We start from the raw sequence: 27133 nt of genomic DNA on the forward strand, positions 1-27133 counted from the left end.
CTTCTCTTTGTTTTTGTTCATTTAGCACTTTTGTTTTTTTTTTATCTTATGGGTGGATTATGTTGTATTTTGTTTTAAAATAAAATTGTATACTTTTCTTTTTTATAAAGTATAAAAACTGAATGAAAATAAATTCAAAATAAAATTTTAGCCAAGAAAACTAATTTAAAAGTCTTCAAAAAGAAAATGTATATAAATACTTAAATTATCGAATAATTTTTTTTTTGAACAAGAAATTACCAAGAAACGAGAAATGTTTTTTCTCAATATTTATAACTTTTATTAAGAATCAAGAATGCCCTTTTATGTCATTTTACGTTTATCAGTCAGTTGAACCGTTAATTTTACCAAACACTTCAACTAGCTTATCAGTCATCAATCATCAGCTAGCTTATCAGCTAAAAGCTATCAGCTAGCTTATCAGCTAAAAGCTATCAGCTAGCTTATCAGCTAACCACTATTTTTACCAAACAGAGCCAGGATGTATGTATAGAGAGAAAAATGAACAACAACTTTGAACTTAAAAAATCAAACACCCAAGAAACAGTGAATTAAGCAAAATTAAATAAAGGAAAAGGTTCACAACACTTCCAAGGGTATCAAAACATCCAAACTAGGGTGTTCAAATCCAAACCGATCCAAAATAAAACCGCAAACTGATCCAAAAAAACCGAAAACCACAAAAAACCGAATATTTTTGGATGCATTTGGATGTTATTTTGGAAAAACCGCTATGATCAGATCGGATTTCGGATTGCCTTTTCAAAACCGAACCGAACCAAACCGAACCGCAAAAGTAAAATTTTAAACTTACTTATTATTTTATTAGTATTATATATTGCATCAATATATTTCTTATTGGTATTTAATCTTATATATTGCATTAATTTAATCTATATTATTACTACTTCATCTATTTCAAATATAATCAATCATTTTTATTGTGTAATGTTATCTTTTTTAACAAATTTGTGTCATATTTTGTATCAAACATATTAGAAAGTTTTGGTTAGGGCAAAATTGGGGTATAACAATGAGCCATTACCATATGCCAATTGATGATATAAAGATGATAAATCTCGGATCAAATAAGCAAAAATTAATTTGAGACTGAGATAATGAATCAGCACTACTCAAAAATTAACCACCCGTGTTGCTAAATTAACATATTCCAAAGCTAATTGTTAGTAGTTTAGGTAGTAGTGTTAGTTTAGAGTGTAGTTGAATAGTGTATAAAAGATGTTTCTCATAGTTATGTTGCTCCTTCTCACACTCTCGCTTTTCAACAAAATTTGCATGATGCTCATTTTTAATCTAGCTATTCTTCTCCACATATCCAACTTTGTTATAGTGTACATTTTGGTTTTTCATGCCACTGACATTTTTTCTCGACAAGATTTGTCTTCTGCATATGCTACATGGTGGATACTCATCTTGATTTTTCTATAAATAATTCTAAAGATTTATTTGTATCTAGAATTTTCTCCACTTTTTTGTTTCCTCTAAATCCTTTCTTTTGAGACCATAATTTAAGCTTTGATTAAAAGGGATTTTAAACTATTTCGTCATCATGCCTACTCGATCTTTGCTCATAAACTTCTAGTGAGCCTATTCATCCTCAAAAAATGTTATTTGTTGTAATTTCGGTGAGGGATTCTGCCTCAATCCAATTTGTCAAGTAGTCGACAACCAATACTAGGTATTTGACTTGTCCCGCATCTTTAGGGAAAAGACCTAGTAATTAAATCGATTTCCAACCATGTGAAAGGCCATGGAGAAGAGAACCTTGTTATCTCAATAGCAGGGGCGATATGTATATCTCATGCTTTTGGCATTTTTTACATTTGGCAACATACTGTTTATCATCTTGCTACATAGTTGATCACAAAAAATCTTCTTGCAATATTTTCTTTGCGAGGGCTTTTCCGCCTAGATGATGTCTACATATCCCTTAATGAGTCTCAATAGAGCATATTGGACTTATAATGGACCTAGACATTTTATCAGTGGGATAGTGAATCCTCGTTTGTAAAGGATGTCCTTGATTAGAGAGTAAGCACAACCTTTTCTATTTATCTTGGATGCTTACGCATATCTTGTGAAAACTCACCATTCACAATGTAGCAGATTATGGGAGTTCTCCAATTTGGGTCATTTATATGTTGTTTATATCTACGACCTCTTTATTCTTCCTAACACTTGGTTTTCTGAGGAACTCTAATATCACTGATTTGTTTCCATTTTTTGTTCGGGTATTAGCTAGTTTAGAAATAATGTCACCACGAGCATTATGTTGACACTTGGTTTCCAGAGGACCTCTTCTAGGCTCTCTTCTTTAACTTGGAATTCCCCTTGGACTTGGGAAGCCACCGGTTCAGAGTTAGTACATATTTTATGACCTTTGCTCCCAACTAGGAAGATTTCTATTCCGCTTTGTTGTTGTAATTATCAAAGATAGTCCGAGAGATACTTATATGATAAGGACATCCATGTTTTCTATGATTACCCCTACGTCACTGCCATTTGAATTAGAGGATCCATCGATGAATATTGTCTAGAAAGCTGTTTTCTCATCCTCATCAGGTGATGTCATTTCAGTATAAAGTATGAAAGAACTTAAGCTTTAAGTGCTTTTCTCGCTTCAAATTTGATGTCAAACGTAGATAGTTCTAACCATCATCTCATAATTTATCCCACAATGTCTGATCGGAGTATGATGTGCCTTATAGGCAGTAAGTTCGAACAACAATCACTTGGCCAAAGAAGTATTGCATATGTCTTCTGGCGGCCAAGATGATTTCAATAGCGATTTTTCTATTTTTTGGTACCTTATTTCTGGACATGTGAAGGCTTTGCTCGAGAAATAAGTTGGCTTCTGGCCTTCTCTAGGTTCCCTAACAAGTGCAGCACTAACAGCCTCAACAGAAACAAAAAGATACAGATAAAGGATCTTGCATTGTTTTAGACGATAGAGCACTGATGTTTGTGGCAGTGCTTGCTTGAGGTGTGTAAAAGTAGCTTCACATTGGTCGCTCCACTCAAAGAATGGTTATTTCTTGAGGAGTCTGATGAAAAGAAAATTTGGTTAGGCGGACTTGACGATGGAACGTGATAGTGTCGTTAACATTCCATTGAGAGTTTGTATACATTTTTTAGAAGTTGGATTTGCACATTGGTCCAATGCTTGGCATTTGTATGGATTATCCTCGATTACTCACTGTGTAAGGTAGAAACCTAAGAACTGGTTTGGTTAAACGCCAAAAGTGTGTTTTTCTAAGTTCATGCGCATACTGTAATTTCTTGCTTGCTCAAATACCTTTTTAAGGTGGATGGTATGATCAACCTCCTGTTAGGATTTTACGATCATGCCGTCCATGTAAACTTCAAGCATGCCACCTATCTGGTCTTTGAACACCTTGTTCATCATTACTTGATCGGTTGTACCTCTATTTTAGACCGATGATAATTACGTTGTAGTAATAGTCCCTTGATTCAATCACGAAGGTTGTTTTCTCTTTGTCGATTTCATCCATGGATATTTAGTTTTAAAACTAGATGAGTTTTCTACTAGTTTGTCTATACGTAGGGAAGGAGAGACACATCTTTGGGGAGGGCCGCATTAATATCAGTATATTCAACCCACATGTGCCACATTCCAATTGTTTTTTTTTTTAATTTGTACAACATTGGAGAGCCAAGTTGTGTACTTGACCTCATAAATTAAATTTTTCTCTAGAAGGTCTTTTACATCTTTTTTGCAGCCTCTTCTTTTCTAGGAGACTACTTCCTACGTCGTTGAGCCACACGACTACCACTAGGACTAACTATCGGCTGGAGACAAGCTACATTGTGATCTATTATAGCCATGTCATCATCACTGCACGCAAAAAGATCAACATTTTCTCGAAGACAAGCGGAATATAAGATGTACTCAAACAAGTTCTTGGACCTCCTTTTCGATCTCCACATTTTTCAAAAGATATTCACCAAAGGGGACAAACTCGAAATATCCATCAAGGGTGGGCCTTAGAATTTCTATGTCGAGCGGGTCCTTTTGTGCTCCTTCAGATCCATCTTGTTGAGGGCTAATCTCGACTAAATTTTAAGTTCAACAACAATCCATAAATTTTTGAAAATTTCTGTTTTGACATCAAAAAGTTCATAATAACACAAGTAAATGACCAAATTACCCCCAGCGGTAGTTAACTGCCGCTGGCTCCAGAGGCAGTTAACTGCCTCTGGCTTTGCTGCACTTAAGTACAGTTCAAGTTGTGATTTTAAGCGTTTCGGTCGAAAAATCAAAATAAATCGAAACTTATTTAGAATTCTACGAAACTTTATAGACCCTATATATATATATATATATATATATATATATATTTAGAGATGTCTGCAAAAAACCAGTTCAAAATTCAATTTCTAGGTCGACGTTTTGATGTTTTGGTTTCTTGAGTTATTGGCGCATTAAAAATTCATATTTAATCCATCCGTTGTCGAAAAATTCTAGTTTTTATCAGGAAATGTTTTTTTATGTTCTTAATTTGTGTGAAAAAAAATAATGAAAAAATTCAACCTCTATATAACTTTTTCGGACGCGCAGTTCGAAAAATATTGCAATTTTATGCGTTTCAATAAAAAATTCAAAATAAATTGAGGATTAGTCAAACTACTACGAACATTTACAGATCCTCTATATGTATTTTTATAGAGGTGTCTGCAAAAAAACAGCTCAAAATTCAATTTTTATGTTGATGTTTTGATGTTTTCGTGTCTTCAATTTTAGGCGCGTTATAAATTCATATTTAATCCGTCCCTTGTCGAAAAATTCAAATTTTTTGTGGGATATGTTATTTTTTTGTTCTAAATATGAGTGAAAAAAATCGTGAAAAATTTCAACCTCTAGGACACTTTTTCGGACTCGCACTTGGAAAAAAAATTGAGATTTTGCATGGTTCGGTCGAAAAATCAAAATAAATCGAGACTTAGTCGAAATGCTACGAAACTTTATATACACCTCTATAAAAATACATATAGATCCTTCAAAAAAAAATACATATAGATGATGTGAAAAGTTTCGTAACATTCCAAATAATTGTCAATGTTTTTATTTTTTCAATTGCGATTTTGCACGTTTCGGTCGAAAAAATAAAAAAAATCGAGACTTATTCGAAATTTTACGAAACTTTTCACATCATCTATAGGTATTTTTATAAAGGTGTCTGTAAAGTTTCGTAGAATTCTGAATAAGTTTCAATTTATTTTGATTTTTCGGCCGAAACGCGTAAAATCACAATTGGAACTGCACTTAAGTGCAGCAAAGCCAGAGGCAGTTAACTGCCTCTAGAGCCAGCGGCAGTTAACTGCTGCCGGATATGCCAGCGGCTGTTAACTACCGTTGGGGGTAATTTGGTCATTTACTTGTGTTATTATGAACTTTTTGATGTCAGAAAAGGAAGTTTCTAAATTTTTTTGGATTTCGCTAAGAGTTAACTCAAATCTTGATAATGGAATACATTAGTGGGCCGGGTTGTGTCTTGTACACCAGTATTTTGGTGGATGATACTCCCTTCGGTTTTATTTATAAGAAAAATTTGATTTTTTAGATTGATTGAGTAATTGATGTATTTTGTCAAGAATATTGATCAAATACATCATTTATGCAATGAATCAATTATTTATAAGAAAAATTTGATTTATTAGATTCATTGAGTAATTGATGTATTTTGTCAAGAATATAGATCAAATACATCATTTATGCAATGAATCAAAAAAGTCAAATGTTTTTTATAAGTAGTACCTTGAATTATCAATCTATATATAAAAGTTGCCCCAAGCAAACAATTTCGCCCTAATTTTTCAGAAGCCCTAATGTTTATAATTACTGTTTTACCCTATTCCAAACTTTAATTATGAAAAATAAAAAGAAAAATTTGGCTTTTCATCTTTTTGCGCTACAAACATGGTTGTTTCCGCTAAACCCTAACTGTTTTACCCTAATCCAAATTTTAATTATGAAAAACAAAAAGAAAAAGAGTTGTTTTCATCTGTTTCCCCTACCAATATGCCGCACATTTCTTCCAAAACCACAAACAGATAAACCACGCAAATAGCAAACAAATAAACAGATAAACATGAGAAATAAACCACGGAAATATCTCAAATTGTTGTTTTGGCTCAAAGTTGTTTCCTATCACACATAAAGCCGCAAATCAAACAAAAGACTTGCTTCCTATATTGTTTCCAACCCTAACAAAAATTCGTTCTCCTTTTCTTGACCTATGGCTGGAAGAAACATGGAAACTCTCCTCTCCTATCACTGCCTAACTGGTATTATTTTTGCTATTTTATGTAACTATTTTTTGCTGATGTTTATATTATTTTTGTTTCCTTGCAATTTATGCATAACCAATATTTCACTCTTAATCAATTTTGGTTGTGTGGTAGTTATCTCATGACAAATGTTTTGTATTGATTTTAATTTTGTACCTATTTTTGTTTGTGCTTTTATTTTGCTGAATTTTTAGAGTAAAATTGCGTTTGGACTCTATTATGTTTTTCATGCTTTATTGGCTGTTTTTGGATGTAGTTCTTGATTACTTCAATATTATTAGGGAGAAAAAAGAGTGGAGGGGACTGAGAATGTGGCAGGTATATAACTTTGATGTGAAGGATGGTGGTGTGGCTCGATTTGAGTTCATATGTTGAAGATGATGGAGAGTGGCACTTTGATGAGAAGGTGATGCTCTGTTAGTGTGTGTTATGCTGCGCCATGTGTTTTAGGTATTTAATTTTTTTTTCTTCTGCTACTTCAGTTTCAAGTTTGCCTTTGGTGTTATTGTTTAGCCGTTTTGTAGGATAGTGTTTGTTCATTCAGTTTTACTGTTTTCCCAATTGAATTCATTACCCTCTTCTTTAGGACTTCTCATGTATAAATAGGGACCGTTTGTTTTATTTTGATTCACATTATCTTAAAATTATTTATATCTTTCCTTTTTATTACTCTCTCTAACACTTATTTGTGTTTTTTCGCAGTCTATTTTCCCTGGATTGTGTGATAAAGGAAGGTTAAACCTGAATTGAGAATGGCAGGGTCCTCATAAATTAGTTTGCTTTTCTTCCTTTATTTTATACCTTCGTGGCTGTTATTGTTACTTGATTATTTTGTTATAAATCTTAGGCATTTAAAATTGAAATTATGTAGGTGTATATAGAATCATCCCCAAAGTTAGTCTATCACAATTGTTACAGTCTTTTTATATTGTTATAATTTATAGGCTGGTTCAGTGTTTATAGCCATCATAAGCTTCGATTTTAATTGAAGTTAGACACAAACACATCCATTGTCGGCTTCAGTGACTGTACAGAAGAAACTGACATATGCATCATAAGAAAGTATTCACAAACCTATTTTTGGAACTATTTTTTTATTTTTTTTGTATGTTTATGTTTGTGATGAACATATGATTAAGTAGAATGACTCTTTAAGGGGCAGTTCTTGCAAGTAAGAAATCAAACATTTTGCAGATAAGGGATCTTCAAATTGAGGGTTTATCTCCAACTGTTATTGGTAAATTAATCTTTCTTTAGTTGTTTTTTCATTTTGTTTTTTTTCTTTCATTGAAGACCACTGCTGTAGGTTTTTTTTATGGAACTGAGATACATTGAGCTTTTTAATTTTATTTTATTATTCTGCTTACTGGTAGTATTAAGTTGAACTAAGCTTTAACAATATGTCATGGCTTCATTTTGTAGTATAAATGCACAATTAGAGCTAAAGTTCTCTTTTTGTCTCTTACACTCATACAATAAAAAGAAAAACCATGACCATGTGTGTTAGACAAATTTCAAGTCTGCAATGTCAGGATCGATCAATTACTGAGATAAGTTCATGTTTAAGTTTGTAATGTTTGATTTGTGGCAGTTGGCAAATTTTGTTGCGGTTGGGGTTCTTAAGCAACTTTTTGTTTCATTCTCAACTCTGTTCTCACATTAACATCTTTTTCTGCAGTGTATTCTCAGCTATTTCTTTCTCTCCCATTCAAGCAAATATCAGGTGAGACATTAAAACAAAACCGAACATTGTCCCCCATTATAGTTGCAAATTTTAGTGATTATGAGCAGGTTAGGCATTGTGATAGTGAATGTGATTCGGAACATTGCAAGACAGATTGTTTATTCTTTCTCTCCCATTTAAGCAAATATCAGGTGAGGCATTAAAACAAAACCCAACATTGTCCCCCATTATAGTTGCAAATTTTAGTGATTATGAGCAGGTTAGGCATTGTGATAGTGAATGTGATTCTGAACATTGCAGGACAAATTATTTATAAAGAGATTGTCTGGTCTAATTTTGATTATGCAGGATGGTATGTAATTTTGTGTTTGATTGTGCAGGATGGTATGTAATTTTGTGTTTGCTAATCTGCTAATGTATACTAATATCATTTTTTGCAAACAGAAATTCTATACTGAACATGCCTTCATGATCTTCCTGTTATAGTGTAGTGCTTTTATAATTCTTTTTCTTCGGCGTATTTGCTAATATGCTTTTACGAGCTTCTGCGGTTATTTATTTTTCTCTATTTCTGTTAATCTTATTCTTCTTCTGCAACTTTTTTTTTTAAAATTCATTATAATGCTATCATTCAAATACATCTGCTAAAACTATCATCATATTTCCTTTAAGTTTGTGTGCTCTTTCAATTCGGCTGAGTTTTTTTTTTTAAAAAAAAGATCTATAAAAACCGCACATTCTATCGTTTTTTTTATAGTTCTTTTATTTTTTATGCTACCATGATAGAAGAATAAAAGGATTCATGGAATTAAGTGTTTTTTTCAATTCATATTTGTTAATGTGCAGCGCAACTGATTGGATGTCCTTGATCTCGATTGAAGTACCGTAATTTATGTGTTCACTTCAATCAAAATGAGGGAAACCATTTTATGCCTTTTCATTCAGTGTATCTATATAATATTATTAATATGATGTTTTATAAAACTTATGTGACTATATAATTATACATTTGCATTTCTCACGTGCTGTTGCTGTTGTTCCAAATCTGTTGATTGATATATTTAACAGTCACCTGAAACGATTTGTTGAACTAAGTGATCCTAATTATAATTAGTTTGAAATAATGATTGAAGTCAAAGACAATAGATATTGTTTCGCCCATGGATGGATTGAGCTTCATCGCATTTATAACCTGAAGTATGATGGTTAAATCACTTTAATATGTGTTCAACCTGATCGGTTCATTATCCAGGTGCAAGATAGTTATGGAGATGAAATTTCCTACCCAACCCATGTTCCTGTTTAAGTTTGAGATTGAGTCGTGTTCTTTACCCGGATCATATAAAAGCAGCAACTTTAAGTACTTTGTTGTCAAGTGGTTGAAGAAGAAGGACATAACCTCCTGTCTCCTGGTATTTGTCTTTAAAGTTACATTCATTTACATCAAATATTTAAAAAAAAATTATTACATTGCTATTATTTTAATAGTGTATCTTTCAAATTAATTTTTTTTTTTTTTTGCAGACATTGTCTTATGATAAGTTTATGGATTCGATGCTTTCAAAGGATTGCAAGACATTTAAGCTGATTGATGATACCGGACATGCTTGGAACTGTACGAATAATTTTGAACGGTCACCTTTGAGGCAATGTAAAATTGGTGGAGATTGGAAGCATTATTGCATAAGTTTAGGACTGTGTGAAGGAATGGTGATAAAGATTGGTGCTCCGTCCCTTGAATACAATGAAGTTTTCTTTATCACATTGAAATATTATGGATTGGATTGATTGAAAATTGATGTAATAGTTAAATCATTTCTGTTTGGATTTTTATTTTTTTAATTAATGCTTTGTATTTTGGTGGTATGTTGCGAACCTGTGGTATAATATCTATGGTACTGGCGCACAATTTTGTGTTATGATTAATTAATTGATTAAGAGTTCATCATGGTCTGAAAATTGTTACTATTATAATTTAAAAGTGGTCTGAAAATTCTCCTAACAGCGAGGACATTGTTTGCATTATCAGTACTTCAAACGTGGTTTACAAAGAAGTTTTACTAATGTATCAAAATGAATTCCGTGAAATACAATTGTCTTTATTATCTTAATGTGAATGTTTTGGTTAATGAGTTATGTAATATGTCAATTTGTTTTTGAATGTGAAATTTGCTATTTATATGACCCGTGCGGCAGCACGGGTGAAAAGTCTAGTTTGTCAAAAATATATACCTAGAATTAGGTTTTTGACTCAGCGACGCATATCACTATTTATTTTTTTAATTAAAGAAATCACTAGAGGATATATAAAAGTTTGGATGTTAATTAACTAATTAATATAATAGTGACAATAGAAACCTATAAATATATTTTTCCTTCGTTTCAAAACAAAACTTCGAAACATAACCCTAGATGAACTCACGCACTACTCTAGCCATGGAGTGGAACCCTCAAACTGTTGAATACCTCTGCCAATGCTTCCTCCAAACTCTTTCACCGGACCGGGAGTCTCGTTTCTGCGCCGAATCTCACCTATCGGAAGCCGCTAACCGTCACAACTTTGGCCTCTTCATTCTCCGCCTTGTTGCTGAACCATCCATCGACAACCAAATCCGTCTAGCCGCCGCTGTCAACTTCAAGAACCACCTACAACTTCGATGGTTATCCAAAGACAATCCGATCCTTGAATCCGAGAAGGAGCATATTAAAACCCTAATCGTCTCTCTCATGCTCTCTGCAACTGCCAAAATCCAATCTCAGCTTAGTGAAGCCCTAGCTATCATTGGTGACCATGATTTCCCAGAATATTGGCCTTCACTCCTCCCTGAACTCATCTCAAACCTTCACAAATCATCGCAGGCTTCGGATTACGTCACCATTAATGGTATTCTCACCACTGTTAATTCAATTTTCCGGAAATTTTGTGTGAATTGCAAAACCAATGATCTCTTGCATGATTTGAAATATTGTCTCGATAATTTCGCGGCTCCTTTGCTTGAAATTTTCCTCAAGACTGCGTCATTGATTGATGCCGCGGCAGTTTCAGTACCGGCACCAGCTTCCGCGATCATACGACCTCTTTTTGAGTCGCAGAAACTGTGCTGTTGGATATTTCACTCGCTGAATTCTCAAGATCTCCCTGAGTTCTTTGAGGATCACATGAAAGAATGGATGGCTGAGTTCGGAAAATACCTTACTAATGGCTACCCTTTTCTTGAGGGGTGTGGACCTGATGGTCTTGCTCTTGTAGACGAACTTAGGGTTGCTGTTTGTGAGAATATTAATCTCTATATGGTAAAGTATGAGGAGGAGTTTAAGGGGTTCTTGAGTGGTTTTGCACAAGATGTTTGGAATTTGTTGAGGAACGTGTCACAATCGAGTGGTCGTGATCAACTTGCTGTGACGGCTGTCAAGTTTTTGACCACGGTTAGCACCAGTGTTCACCATGCTTTATTCGCTGCTGATGCGACTATACTCCTGATTTGCCAAGGCATTGTGATCCCAAATGTTATGTTGAGGGAAGATGATGAAGAGCAGTTTGAGATGGACCCTATGGAGTATATTAGGAAGGATATGGAAGGTAGTGATCTTGATACACGGAGAAGGATTGCTTGTGATCTGCTTAAGGGGATTGCCATGCATTATGGAAATGCTGTAAGACAGATAGTTTCTACGCAAATACAGAGTTTGTTAATTTCCTTTGCTGAAAATCCGGTTGAAAATTGGAGGCACAAGGATTGTGCTATATACTTGGTAATCTCTCTTTCAACCAAGATAACTGGAACTAGTTTTGTCTCCACAGGTCTTGTTGATTTTCAAAGCTTTTTTGAATTCGTCGTTGTCCCTGAGCTGCAAAGTTTGGATGTGAATGGGTATTCAATGCTTAAGGCAGGTGCAGTCAAGTTTTTTACTATGTTCATGTCTCAGATATCAAAAGATATTGCATTGATGTTTTTAGGAGATTTGGTTCGTTTCCTTTCCGCTGAGTCAAATGTCGTTCATTCTTATGCTGCAATATGTATTGAGAAACTCTTATTGGTAAAAGAAGAGGGAGGTAGGCCACGCTATAGCTCGGCAGATATCGCCCCAATTTTCCCAATGCTGCTGAACAATCTTTTCAGTACCTTGAAGAACGCAGAGTCCGATGAAAATCAATATGTAATGAAATGTATTTTGACGGTTCTTGGTGTTGAAAATCTACCACTTGATCATTATGCTCTAATTTGCATTGAGGGGTTGGGATCACTTCTTTCTGAAGTTAGTAAAAATCCAAGAAATCCAATCTTCAATCAATATCTCTTTGAGTCCGTTGCCGTTCTTGTGAAGCGAGCTTCTGAGAGGGATCCATCTCTTGTGTCTGTTTTTGAAACAAGACTCTTTCCTAGGTTTGATATAATATTGAAAAATGACGTAACTGAGTTTTTGCCGTACACATTTCAGTTGCTTGCACTTCTAGTTGGATTAAACACACCACCTATCCCACCAATATACATGCAGATATTTGAATGTGTTTTGTCACCTCACTATTGGAAAAGTTCGTCAAATGTTCCTGCCCTCTTTCGTCTACTCCAAGTCTTCCTGCAAAAGGCACCTAATGAGATAAGCCAAGTGAATGGACTGAACAAATTACAAGTCATCAGTGAAAATGTTGATCCTGCGAATCAGGCAGCATTTCTTCAACTTTGCAACAATTTCATCTCTCATTAGTTTGAGTAAGTTCGTACTTTAGTTATTTTCTTCTGTTTTGATTGTGCGAATGGTTTACTGTTCATTACTCTTCATTGATTTACACTTGATATATTTTGAGATACTGATACATAATATTGTCCTTTTTTGTTTCAAATTGTTTGTTATTATTCTGTTTTCATCTCAGTTCTTTTCACCTAAATTACCATAAAGATTTTTATTTTGACGACCCTTTTATACCATGTTCACTTTATATAGGGATTCATCTAGGGGATCTTAAATTTTGTTATTGGACCATACTTTCGACAAATAAAAACTTTTCTAAATGCTAAAATGAAATATTGTAATATGGACCATACCTTAATCATGTATTCTCAATTCATTATTGCCCATCATTGCTTCCATACTAAACCATATTGTTGAGTATTTAAATCTGTTCAATTTGCTTTTCTCCTTCTTTTTTGTTTAACCTAATGCTTGATCAATCTTTATATGTTTGGTTTGTCTGAAGAGTAAAGAAAGTGTTTTCTTTTCCATCCCTTAGTTTGATGGGTTTGAAAGTGAGAAGAGACAAAATTATGTTACTTTTAAAACACATATATGCTTCTGAAGGGTATTACTATTGATGAAAAATTTAGAACTTTGTCATATCCTTTCAAGTTATGAGCGAAAGAAAGATGTTACTTTTAGGTCATGATTATTTATATAAGGGATCTCTCTAACATGATATTCATTCTACTTTTCAGGACTTTATGCGGGAATCTAATTAGACAATCTACTAGTGTCGATGTGTCAGGGTCATGTCTTGTGTTTGTGTCTATCTATCTATGTGCTTCATAGGTTTGAAGTGTGATTTGGTCTGTGCTATGCTGTCTATAAAGTCTCTATGGGAAGGTAATAGCGTAGTGGTTTAGGGGTTCGGCGCGACGCCGTCTCCCTTCAAACCGCCTTCAGAAATGATGATTGTCGCGGCCATCCTGCTATCTGCTATACTACGCCTATAGCAATCAAGCTCGCAACAGCTGGGCCTAATGGAGATGAGGAGTTGGAAGTGGAAGAACAACAGTTTGAATCAAGTGATGAACAAGATAATTTTGACGTGTTAGTATCATGTCAGGTGTTTGTGTCTATGTATGTGCTTCATAGGTTTGAAGTGTCACTTTCGTTGGTACTATTCTGTCTATAGCGTCTCTATGGAAATCTAATCGGGTAGCGGTTTAAGGGTTCGGTACGACATCATCTCCCTTTGAGCGGCCTTCAACACTGGCGGTTGTCGTGGTCGTTAATTGCGGCCATGCTCTATGGCTATAGCAATCTTGACTCACTACAAAGAGGAGATTGGTGGAACTTACATATGTGAAGATGAAACAGATGCCAATTTGGAAGCATGATTTTGAAAAAGATTCAAATTTGATTTTAAAAGCTTGTCACTTTTTTTACTTCCTGAACTTGATTTTGTCATTTTGATTATATATTCAACTGTTATAATTGTTTTGTAGTTGCAATTGGATATTTTGATAATCTGGTGTTTTTAGTTCTTTAGTAGAGTTTTATTCTACTACATTAATATAATGTTTTTATCTAATGTTTTGAGTTATCTAAGGTAGTTACTACTAGGTTTTTTGCTTTTACTTTAAGTACCAATAATACTCTAATCAAAAGTCAAAACACCAGGCATTGCTTGATATTTAGTTCTATAGTGGAGTTTTAACAAGTATTAGTTTTTTGCTTTGGCTTCTTATCATTCTATTTTTTAACTTCAAGCTTATACCGTCATCATTTTTTGGTCCGCGTAATAGGATATAGACATGATAGGATTAGAAGTTGGATAATAATGTGATATGATAGTGACATGATAGATACTACATCAGAGACCTCTCACTTGATACATCGTCGGTAGGATCACTACTACTGTACTCTCCACAAATACAAAGCCAATTACAAAAAAACAAAAGCATGACTCCAACAAAGGCAGCCAAGCATACAACATGGATAAAATAAGGAATCACAAAAATAATGCATCTTCTTTGCCTCTCAATCATCATTGGTAAACTATGAAGGACGGACTTTGTCACAAACATCTGACATGTCGATTTTGTTAATGTAAAAAAGATAGGAAATTATTACTGCTATTTATATTTATTTATTTTAGAAGAACTAAATCGAGAATCAGAATACATATATGTCCATCAAACTTGAACAATTTATTTCTTCAAAAGAAAATTATAAAACAAGATTCGATATTTGACCTTTATTTATCTATCAATTATCAAAAAAAGGTAAAAAAATTATTTATCTATCTATTATCAAAAAAGGTAAAAATGTGTTAGTCAACTTTAATGTCTATAAACCATCATTGATCAACATTTTTCAACACATATAGTCAAGTAAAAATTAATGTGATCGTCAACTTTAATGTCTATAAGACATCATTGATCAATATTTTTCAACAAATAATTTACTCTTAATCCACGGTGTGTGGAAGCAGAGAAAACAAAACTCAGACTTTCATCTGACTTGTCTGACATGCCTCGTGTAGGTGTCCAACACCGGTCCAAAAAGTGTTGAAGTAATGAAGAAACAATTTTTTTGAGACACTTGTTTGATTTGTCCGACACGTGTCGTACGAATGTCACAAGAATGTTGGACGCTGACGAATGTTCGACACCACAACACGTCTAGTTCTAGATAGGGGTGTTCGCGGTGCAGTTTGATTCGAGTTTGATGCTAAAACTCATCTGAACCGCAAGATAAAAAAGGCATGCAGTTTGGTTGGTTCGGTTGACTTTTAAATTAAAATTCGAACCAAATCAAACCAAACCAATGCGGTCTGGGTTGGATTGGTTGGTGCGGTGTTTTCGAGACCATATAATTTTTTGTTACCAACATTAAAATCGAGTTAAAAGGCTATAACAAAATATATTTTCAACAATGTTTTAAATTTCATTTGCAATTTTATTTTCACAAAACAAAATAGACAAAATTTAAAATGTGGCCAAAAAAGAATCCTATTATGTAAGAAATGTAAAAACCAAGATTTATCATTCTATAAAATTTCATTCTGCAAAAGTTTTAATTTTTTAAATAAAAAGTAAAGAAACTTAACGAGAGAAAAAAATATGACATAGGTTCAATAAGCGTTTTACTATGTTACAGTTTGGTTCGGTTTGATTTGGTAGATAAAATAAACACCGCAAACCAAACCATGCGGTTGAGTAAAAAAGTGATCCGAATACAGCCATAACAAAGACGGTTTTTTGCGGTTTCGTATTGAGTTGTTTCGGTTTACGGTTTTTCTATTGAACCGGTTCGGGTTTGAACACCCCTAGTTCTAGAAGTGCTCGTACTTCATAGATTGTCCCTCATGAATATTGTCTAATAAATTAATGTTTTTCTCCAATATATAGAGTATACATGAGATGCTTCAAGTTTCATGTTCCATCTTTGTTGACTCAATCCATTTCAAATGTTAAACTTTCCTTTTGTATTTTGTTATTATATATGCGTTTATTTAAATGAACTAATGAAATTATTTTTATTATTCAAACAAAAAAAAAAAGAACTAATGAAGTGTCCTCTGTTGGTTAGTTGTGACTAAGGTTGAAACGTTAAGCAAGAAAGCATGCAAAAATTTCTCAACTTCCCACCAAAACCTCCGCAGTCAACAACTTATAGAAAGAAACAGATCCCTCTTCCACCATCATCTTCTCCACCGCCATTTTCACGCTTCGCTTCTGTGACTGCTGATTTAGATGCAATGGCACCGTGGTCTGATATTCGTTCTTTGCTAAAATTCTCTGCAGTTTTCCGCGTGATTTTAATCATATACGGAGAATTGCAAGATTCTTTTATGGAAGTTAAATACACTGATGCTGATTACATTGTGATTTCTGATGCGGCTTCTCTTGTTGCTTCTGGTCATTCTCCTTATTACAGAACCGATTATCGACATTCCCCATTCCTCGCTTTTCTTCTGCTTCCTAATGAGTTATTTCATCGCTCTTGGGGAAAGTTTCTCTTCTCTTCGGCAGGTATAGCTTGTGTATGAACAAAATAGTTTATATTGTACATAACTTGTGTTTTTAGATTATTTTCGTAAGCTCTTCATGCTAACTTGTGAAAATAACTTACTTGAAAAGGAAAAAAATAGTAATAATTATGTTTTTTTTCTCTCTTTTTAGCTTGGGCTGTGAACACTTAATTAAATTGTTTATCCAAACATGACCATAGTTTATTCAAAAAAAATTATGTGATCACATGTTATTTAATATTTATCAAGTGTTCAATTATACTGGTTATGCAAAGGCATTCCAGTTTGTTGATTTTTTAGAGCTAATTGAATAGAAATGTGGCAGTGATTAAAGGGTTTTTTGTGGCAGTGATTATATATAATGTTCTTCCATAAGTATGAATTAATGTGGTTGGACAATGATTATGTTAAATGGTCTTCCAATCGTTACATCTAACCAAATGTTTATCGATTCTTAAATGCAGATCTACTTGTGGGATATTTTATCTATTATATTCAAAAAATGCAGCAGATTCCTGAAAACCTCTGCAACTACTCGGCAATGGCATGGCTTTTCAATCCATATACGTTCATCGTTGGGACACGCGGGAACTGTGAACCCATCGCTTGTGCCATCATCTTGTGGATTATTGTCTGCCTTATGAAAGGTACAATTTCTACAATTCTGTAATAGATTATATTGATGGTGTTTTTAGCTTGTTGTAGTAACGTTGGTGATTTCGTTGTCTGGAAAACATCGTAACATACCAAAATAAGCACAATTCAACATGAGATTTTGCATTCTGTAATATAGTGTAAAATAGTTAACCAAAATATAAATGTTTTCAGTATGTTAAAACATATTTTTTCATAAACACTTTAACAATAAGTAGCCAATTTTTCAGCGATGTTCCTTATTCAACTGAAATTATATTACAAGAAAGATGGACATGTGAAGAAATATTAAATTGTTTTAGTATATTGTTTTCGAAACTATGAAATAAGTATATTGTTTGAACTTGGAAGATTATGTTTCAATTAATTATTTGTCTTGTTGTTTCTTGCACACCAAAGAAAGCTTCTTTTTTTGCGAAAAATGTTAAATATTTGTATATATCTTCTTGTAGGTAATGTGCTACAGTCAGCATTTTGGTATGGACTTGTTGTCCATTTCAGGATTTATCCCATAATTTATTTTATTCCTATATTCCTTGTACTTGATCCAAACTTCATCCCATCTAGTCGGAAACCCGTCCTACGTAACTGGAGGGAAGTTCTCAGAGAGTTACCAGAAGATGGGAATGGTTGGTTCTCTCCATTTCATTTGTTAAAAACTTTGTTCGCAATGAACAGGGTGATGTTCACATTGGTATCAGGAATGGTTTCTCTCTTATGTACTGGTATGTTCTACTACTTCTATGGGTGGGAATTCATACAACAAGCACTACTGTGTCATCTTACTCGTACAGATCCAAGGCCCAACTTCTCCGTCTTTTTCAATGAAGTATTTAACGATTATATTCCAGTGAGAGATAAGCTTTACTCCTTTTCAGCACAGTTTTTGGTTCAGCCTTTACTTATTTTGAACTTTGCACGGGATTTGCCATTCTGCTTATTTGCGCAGACTGTTTCATTTGTGTTCTTAAATAAGGTTTGTTAAGTAAATACTACCTCCGTTTCTATATAATTATTGCTTTGTCGATAACACCCTTAACTATTTATCGCATATAGAAAAATACGTCCTAAAAATCAGACTTTCGCTTATCTTGCAGGTGGTTACAGCACAATCCTTCATTCGGTTCTTTTGCTTATTGCCTCTCATAGTCCCTTGGAGCGAAATGAAGCTTAAATGGGAAGGATTAGTTTTTACTCTTTTGTGGATCGGATTGCAGATCAATTGCTTAATATGGGGATTTCATAATCCTCTTGAGTTCGAGGGAGAATATATCCATATACATGCTTGGTTTGCAAACTTATTTTTTGTTTTGTCCAACATGATGCTCCTTTTGTTGTTAACTAGTCATCATAATGGTTCTTCTCTTTTTAAAGTTTTAGAGAATACCAACTCCAAAGATGTTGCTAAGCTTGAGTGAGTGACATTGACTCGTCAAGAATGAGTTTCACTTTTCATCCTCACAATTGTTACGCATGGCCGTTGACGCGCTTCAACTTTGGAAGGTTAACATGCAAGTTCATGACTATTGCAACTGATATTCATTTTGAAACCTCTGCTGTTTTCTGAAACTCAATAATGGATGAATCATTATATTATTATTGTTTTGTAACCTTGAAGGATTATTTTTTTGGGCAAATGAATTTATTTTGATTGCTTCCTTAGCTCTTCGTTCTTTATTTGAACGTTTAGAATTGAACTCAAGATCTTTCAAGAAAATATTTCCTTATTAGTTTCTTCACTAGATTTGATAACTTGTCAATTAACAAATTGACATTTAGTTTACTCCGATGTTATCTTTAGTCCCGACGTTATCATGTGACAGTTAATGTTAAAACCAGATGTGCATATTGAACATTATGTGTTATATCGAATGCACATTTGGTAAGGCTCAAAATTGACTTATTGTTGTTAGAGCTAACTTGGAAAATTTGTGGTTCTAACATTCACAAAAAAACCTAATTCTTGGTCTTTTCTACGTGTTCATCTGATCTTTGTGTATTGGCTTCTTTTCAAGTAACTAGTTGCATCTAGACATTATCATTTATCTTTAGTTCATCTGATCTTTGTCCCGGAAAGTCTCCTACTATACCTGTGCAATTCAACTTTAGATCTCTCCCTTGTTCACATCAAAAGAAATAATTGAAATTCAATCTTGATTTTTTTTTTCCTCAATTTGTGCATCAATTCAATTCTGGCTACTCTGTTGAGTTCTACTCTACTGCAACATAGGGTCGTCAACGATGGTTTCAATTTTCAAATACGATTTTGTTGCTTGAAAGTTGCACTTGTGCAATGTTGTGATTAACTCACATCACTGGCACCGCTATATTTAACTTAACATCTGTAACAGCCAAAATCACACGAGTATTTTGGTCCATCCAATGCGAAATTAGATGAGTCAAGGAGATTTAAACCCACTCATCAATGACACGTCAAGAAAAAAATGCGCCACATCAAAAGAAAAAATCAACGAAGAGACCAAATTAAAAATGATTAGTAATGACAGAGTCAAATTGAAAGGATGACTGAAGAGACCAACACTTTAAAATCCCTATATTTGGAGGGATGAATTTTAACTATGTTATATAAAGATGTGATATTTGAAGATGTGTTGATACAAAGATGTGTTATACATAGATGTACTATATAAAGATGTGTAGTTTTCGAGTCATATAAAGATGTGCAATGTTGAGTCATTACTTGGTATTCAAGTATTGAATTAAAGATGTGATTTAAAGTTTGGGATAAATCAGTAACATAACTCTAATATCCAAAACTGATACCACATGCATATAGAGTTGAGTTAGGGACATTGCATACATAACTGCAAGTCTATTTGAAGATGTGTAATTTAAAGATGTGTTATTCAAAGATGTGTTACAATATAAAGATGTGTTATTCAACGAAGTGTAACTATTTTAAGATGTGATATTCAATGATGTGCTTTTATATGATTATGTGTGAATGATCTGTATTTTACTAATGTCTACTTGACTTTCTTAAATGTTGTTGATGTTTATATGTTATTATAAGATGTGGATTGATACCTATTGATCTTTATTAAATGAACGTTTATATTTAAATGAGAATATTATTTGACTGTGACGTATACATGTTTAAATGTAATTGTTGTGATATTTTATCCAAAGCTATACATGTGCTTATGCATCTCTTGTGTTAGATATATATTCTCACCCTGTATTAGAATGTACCTTCACTTGGTACATATACGCAGGAAGAAGAAACTTAGTAGCAGTGAGTCTCGGAGGATGGTGTTGGAGTCTTCTCCTTTTTGTTTATCGCTTTTAGGAGTCTTTATCTAGTCGAAGCTCTGATCAGTAACACTAGGGATTGGGTATTCTTTTTATTTTAGATTTTGTTTTCAGAATTCGTCTTTGAATTTGGTTTTAATGTCGATACAAGGATGTGGCAATTACTTTGATGTTTTGAAAATTATTATGCTGCGACGTTTTTAATTTAAATCAAGTATTTTTGAAATGAAGAAGATGTGTGACACCCTTGCATGTTTAATTAATTATTGTGTTTTTATTAGAAAATAGTAAGTGGGGTTTAGGGTGTTGTGTTACACAACCAACCATACTAAAAGTACTAAATAGATTCCTAACTATTTTAAATCCAATCCTAACACAAGAGAGATTTTAATTACACATGGGTTGCATGACTAAAAATGGGGAGTTGTTGAATCTTTGAAAGCATCAACAAGCTTTGTTTGCCCTCTAATGGCTCCAACACCTACTTGGCCTCTCTCTCTCTCTCTCTCTCTATCTATATATATATATATATATATATATATATATAGTATTATGGGTTTACAATTGATTACATTTACAACTATAACTTGCAGTTCTATATATAGAGGCTTTGAAATAGAAGATTCGCTAAGCGCATAAATGCTTGCTTAGTTCACTAAACCAACTTTGCTTTCTAAGCGCATAATGGCGGTAAAACTAGATGTTCTTCGGATATTTTCCCTTAAACCGACTTTTCTCGCAAAGCAGAACTTTTGTGCTTAGGGAACTACCTTTTCTTTTCCTTCAAAAATCCTTAACCGTGTTTGCTTGATAAGCAAGACTTTCCTTCTTAGAGAATTAACTTCAGCATTTTCTTCTAGAATACTTTGTTTATGCTTGGTTTCACCTCAGCATGCATGCTTAGAGAATCATGATTGTCTCCAGATGTCTTTATTATGCTCTGACACAACTCTGACGCATGCCCTTTGTAACGCCCTCCTTGTTATTTAATTATTTTTCTTGAGATAGAGTCGAATTATATGATTTATTTAATTATGTGATATGTTGATATTTTATTGAGTGACTTTATTTTATTATTTATTAGAATATATTTAGTGGGAGAATATAATTCGTGGAAGAATATATTTAGTGGGGGAATATAATTAGTGGAAGAATATATTTAGTGGAAGAATATATTTAGTGGGAGAATATAATTAGTGGAAGAATATATTTAGTGGGAGAATATAATTAGTGGAAGAATATATTTAGTGGAAAAATATAATTATTTAGAATAATGAGGCTTTGAGGCAGAATTGGAGTTAAGAGAAAATAAATAGGTTAAGGTTTATATAAAGAGGAGAGTCAGAGTTAGAAAAGAAGGATTACGTGCAAACTGTTTTTTTTTTTTGGAGAAAGAGGAGAAACCTAGAGAAGAGAAGAACCAGAGAAGAGAAGTCTGTAGAATCCTTGCAATCAATCAATCTAAGGTAAGGGTGGGACTATCATTCAATAATCTTGAGTCTATGATTTTGGAAATTTCATTTAACATGTGGTAGGTTTAGTTTTTGAGAATTGGAGAATTAGGGTTAAAAGTGATAATTGATGGTTTATGTTATGTTGTTGTTGATTTATGGTTGTCGATGATTGTTGTTGTTAATGTCATATTATGAATTTGGTATGAATTATGTTGAGTTGGTGTTGTTAATTGTGATGATTTTGAATGAATGTGAAGTTTGAATAATATAAGTTCTGATTTTTTTTATCTCTGTCCCGAATTTTGAAATAGAAACTGGTATTGATCGGTACATAATTGGTCTTAGGTGTAAACACGAAAGTTGTAGGTATGGATGTTAGTTTTCCAATGTCGTTGGTATGATGTCAAAATGATTTATAGAACTTGAGTTATAGTCAAATTACTGCACATAGGTCACAGTGAATTTTTATGGACTTTCTGCACAACATTTTCTAATATGAAATGAAAATTGGTATTGATCGGTACAGAATTGGCCTTGGGTGTAAACATGAAAGTTTTAGATAATTTTGTTAGCTTTCCAGTGGCTTTGGTTTGACGTGAAAATGACTTTTAGTTTTTTAGTTATGATGAAAATACTCCGAGGAGGTCTTAGCGAAATTGTACGGTGACAACATTCTCTGTTTCATGTTTTTGTGTCTTTTTCACACGTCTCTGTTTTAAATTGGTCTTTAGTATAAACATGAAAGTTGTTGATAATTGTGATATCTTTCTAGTATCCTTGGTTTGACATGGAAATATGTTATGTATAATTTATTATGTTCTTACAAAATTGCATGATGAATTGTTGATGTTTGAATACGATGTTATATGATGAATTGTTGATGTGGATTGAAATTAGTAATTAGGATTCATTGCCAGCGGACTCAGGACATGGGGTTTCTTCCAGCACCGTTCTCCATTTCATTTTTGTCTCAAATCTCAATTGATTGAAGCTAGTTATCAATAAGGTGGATTGATTTCATTCACGTGTGCTAGTTGCTATTGAATCCACTTTTGCTTCCATTCATCTACACTTTGGTGGTTTTGTTTCAAACTCCAAAGCCACTCACTACAAGTGTTTGTTTTTTTGCCTCAATCAAAATTTAATTGTGTAGCTTTCATTTGCATCGCAAATTACAACAATTCTCTGAATTTGATTCTGTCAATTGAGGTCGTGCAACCGCGCTAATGTCATTGGGCATTACAAAGGTTGAGTCACGCGTGTATCAATATTAGAATCGTTCTGGTGAATTGTCAACGGACTACAGATGGCATACACGTGCCCTTGGTCGTGTGTGTCCGAAGCTGCACCATCCGTTTCAGCCATGGTGCAATCTGCTGCAGCACCGGTTTCAATGGCACCTAAGTCTTTTGCAGCAGCTCTATCGGGAGCATCAGAAATTGAAGAAGTGCCCTTACCCACACCGTGTATTAAGGGCGATGCTTTGAGCATTAAAATCGGTCAAGAAGAATACTATAAGGGTTTAGAAGATTGCAAGAATGCATTAAGGGCTCGTCTGACCCTTAACAAAGGAGACAAACCATATTCGGCACGTGATCTTAGCGCTAAAATTGATAAATTATGGAAGACATCAGCTGCTTGGAAAATGGTGCCTCTTGGTAAGGGGTATTATGACTTTCTTTTTGAATCGGTGGGTGATTATAGGAAAATATGGGCCCTAGGTACGGTTAACCTCAAGCCGGGTCTGTTACGGTTTTCACAATGGACAAAGGATTTCAAATATCAGACACAAAAACAGACTCATGTAACGGTTTGGATACGCTTGATGGAGTTACCTCAAGAGTATTGGAGGGAGAGAACGTTGAAGGAAATTGCTAGTGCGGTAGGGACTCCAATTGATATCGATGGACCAACTAGAAACCGTACTTTTGGACACTATGCGAGAATTCTTGTCGATATTGACCTCTCAAAGCGAATTTATGAAGAAATTCTTGTTGAAAGGGAGGGTTTTGCCTTCAAGGTTGAGGTGCAATATGAGAGGCTTCCTTTGTTTTGTCAGCACTGTTATTCTATAGGACACAGTGTCTCATCATGTCGGTGGTTACATCCGCAGCCACCAAAGGACAAGAATGACCGTGGGAAACAAATTGTTGTTGCCGAGGCTGCACCTAAGCATCCTCCTCGGCAAAACAAAAGTAGTAATGATGTGGGTGCTTCTTCTTTGGCCATTGGTAACAACGGGACATGGGTTCCTATCCCGGTTGTGTCGACTGTTCCTACCACACAGAGAGCTCAGGTTTCTTCTACACCTGTACCTACTTCATTGGTCTCAGTATCACTGGCTTTACCGGCTTCAATTGCTGCCCCTTCTTTGAATCGCAGTCCACAGTTAGAGCCAGCTGTTTCATCTATTGTGGCTACTACACAATTCGACAAGTCTAATAATTTCAGCATTCCTCTTCACAATGTGTTTGATTTAATTACTCCTAGAGAGTTGCCACTTAATAGGCCAGTGCTTGAGCTTGTTTCCCCTGATGCGCACATTGACGTGCAACCTGTAGAATCGACGAAGTTGATTCAGAAACCAAGGGAGGAGTTGGAGAACCCCTTGGTAACTGCAGATACAGAGTCGCTTCTGGATAGTGTGGAACACAATCATATGAGTCCTCGGGAGCTGGGGACGAGTCCCAAGGAATCTAATGAGCGTGGTACACACTCATCCCCTCTTGGGTGTGAGGACATACGACCTAACGGGGTGGAACAGACAACTCAGACGTCGTTGGTGACCCCAGTGACTGATGATGTTTCTGAACCACTTCAGGATGGTGTGGAACAAGATCATGTGAGCCCAAGGGAGCTGGAGGAGAGTCCCAAGGGTGCTCGTGAGATTGTTACAAGGCCATCCAATGATGAGCATGATGACATGCATGAGGTTCCGGTTCATACTTTGCAGGACGTGGTTGCAATGACTGATGACCCTACAGTCACGCAAATTTTTCCTCTGGAGGTAGCTTGTTTACCTCCAGAGGTGGTGGGTATGCAACGACAAGAGGTTCACCCTAGTAAAAATATCCAACATGGTCTTGATTTGTGGGAAAGAGTCCGAGAGTATGATGCAAGGACAGCAGCGGAAGCAGCTCAGTCTCAGTCCAAGTCTGACAAGTCCCTTCCGGTGCTTACAAGAAATCAGAAACAGAAAGTTAAGGTTCAACAGATAATGACAAAGCAGCCTCCTAAATCCCGTGCACGGGGAGATAACAAATCCACTGCTCAATGAATATCCTCTTTTGGAATGTTAGAGGTATCGGTAACTCCGAAACTCGAATTGCATTGAAAAATTTCTGTTTATCACACAAACCTTCCTTAATTTTTGTGGCGGAACCAATGGTTAATTTTGCACAAATTCCTGCTTGGTATTGGCCTACTATAGGAGTGTCTAAATATTGCATTAATAATAGAGGCCCTTTGCTTCCCAATCTTTAGGCTCTTTGGGGTAATGATTTATGTGCAACTGTTATTTTTTTGTCTGATCAATGCATTGCTCTGGAGATTTCTTGTTATCAGTCAACTGTATATATTGCTGCAATTTATGCTAGTACTTATTATGTGAAGCGTCGACAACGTTGGGCTGATCATACTCATTTACAAGGTTGTTTCCAAGGATATTTTTCGCGAAGGAAACAGTTGCGCAGATAAGTTGGCTAATATGGGTCACGCAATCACTGGTGCCATTTGTTAGACACTCTCCCCGTCGGTGTGGTCCTTGTTTTTTTTTTTAGGGATAGATGTGGACTTCCGAATTACAGATTTCCTTGATTGTTTGTTCGGGGTCTACTGTCTTTGATTATTTTTTCTGTTTTGTTTTTGCTGTTTCCTTTTGAGGGTTTTGGTCTAGTCCCCCCTCTTTTTGTAATTATTTTTCCCCCTTTTTTTAATAAATTTTTTTGAATGTGGTGGCATAGGATGGAGGTGTCTCGGGGTGCCAACCTAGTTGGGATGTCGATGATACCGCTTGATGTCTGTCCACATTCCTTGCTTATCAAAAAAAAAATTGTTGATGTTTGAACATAATATTAACGATGATCTGTGAAGTTGTTATAAGATGATTTAATGTTGTTACTGATGATATATATAATTGTATATGCATTATGTGAATTATAAGTGATGTTTTGAGACGATGATTACATTTTGATATTGTTATATCTTGAGATTATTGATGTGCTGCCATGTTGCTGTTTACTATTGATTAAAGCTGCATGTGTCGGTCTAAGATGTGAGATATTGATCCAAATTATTGGAGTCATATAATACGTCCATGTTAAGTTGTAAGATATTGAGTCCATGCATACTCATTTAAAGATGAGGGCTCATGCCCTACGAGCTTTTGCTCAATAAAGACGAGGGCTCATGCCCTAGGAGCTTTTGCTCAATAGCGACGAGGGCTCATGCCCTAGGAGTATATTTATGCTCAAAAGCGACGACGACTTATGCCCTAGAATGGTACCACATGCATGAGTAAAATGATAGAGTTTCATAGTCGACTTAAGTTGCATTGTCGAGTCAAGTTGTTAAGTTGATTTATGAAGTTGATATTGATGTTGATTATAAAGTTGATTATGATGATGATAATGATGCTACATGACCATTGTTATGATATGTTGATAATGTTTATGTTGTTAAATATAATTGTTGAATTATATGCTTAACATTATTGTTTGTGAATCTCACCCCTTCTGCTTGGAAATGTTGCTCTTCGTATGAGTAACTTGCAGGTAATCGAGAATAAGTAGCTGTTGTTTGCTGTCGTGAGTGGCTATCTCTCACTGTGTCTTTAGATGCTCTGATACGTAATGGGATGGGAACTTTTGTGGCTATTTTCTATTCCTTAAGTATTGCTTATGATTTTCCATGGCTATGATTTAGTTTTTGGATTATTACGAGATGTTTGATGAGGCCTTCGTGACAAGACTAATTATGTTGTTGAATTAAAATCCGCTGCGAAGTTTTTGAATATTTATGTTG

The 27133-nt window shown here is 34.6% G+C and overlaps 1 protein-coding gene, 1 long non-coding RNA gene and 1 pseudogene across 3 annotated transcripts; all 3 read left to right on the forward strand.

The window, feature by feature from the left end:
* Window positions 1-6531: 6531 nt before the first annotated feature.
* LOC146915329 (uncharacterized) lies at window positions 6532-9944 on the forward strand. 2 transcript variants are annotated; one of them, XR_015014562.1, is made up of 5 exons: window positions 6532-6780; window positions 7033-7567; window positions 7753-8205; window positions 9267-9426; window positions 9539-9944. It is a non-coding gene; the product is annotated as an uncharacterized LOC146915329 (long non-coding RNA). The 2 variants fall into 2 exon arrangements; XR_015014561.1 differs by having other exon boundaries at window positions 7033-8205.
* A 396-nt stretch (window positions 9945-10340) lies between these two features.
* LOC146915330 (exportin-2 pseudogene) lies at window positions 10341-12721 on the forward strand (annotated as a pseudogene).
* Window positions 12722-16400: 3679 nt separating this feature from the next.
* Window positions 16401-19046, forward strand: LOC146915331 (GPI mannosyltransferase 1-like). Its single transcript, XM_085717754.1, has 4 exons — window positions 16401-16731; window positions 17195-17377; window positions 17837-18360; window positions 18482-19046. The coding sequence occupies exons 1-4, from the start codon at window positions 16458-16460 to the stop codon at window positions 18800-18802; spliced, it is 1302 nt and encodes a 433-aa protein (XP_085573880.1). The 5' UTR covers window positions 16401-16457; the 3' UTR covers window positions 18803-19046.
* The last annotated feature ends 8087 nt before the right edge of the window (window positions 19047-27133 follow it).

Source organism: Medicago sativa, chromosome 6, assembly GCF_051527215.1.
Source record: "Medicago sativa cultivar Bolivia chromosome 6, Bolivia_mono, whole genome shotgun sequence".
Classification (NCBI taxonomy): domain Eukaryota; kingdom Viridiplantae; phylum Streptophyta; class Magnoliopsida; order Fabales; family Fabaceae; genus Medicago; species Medicago sativa.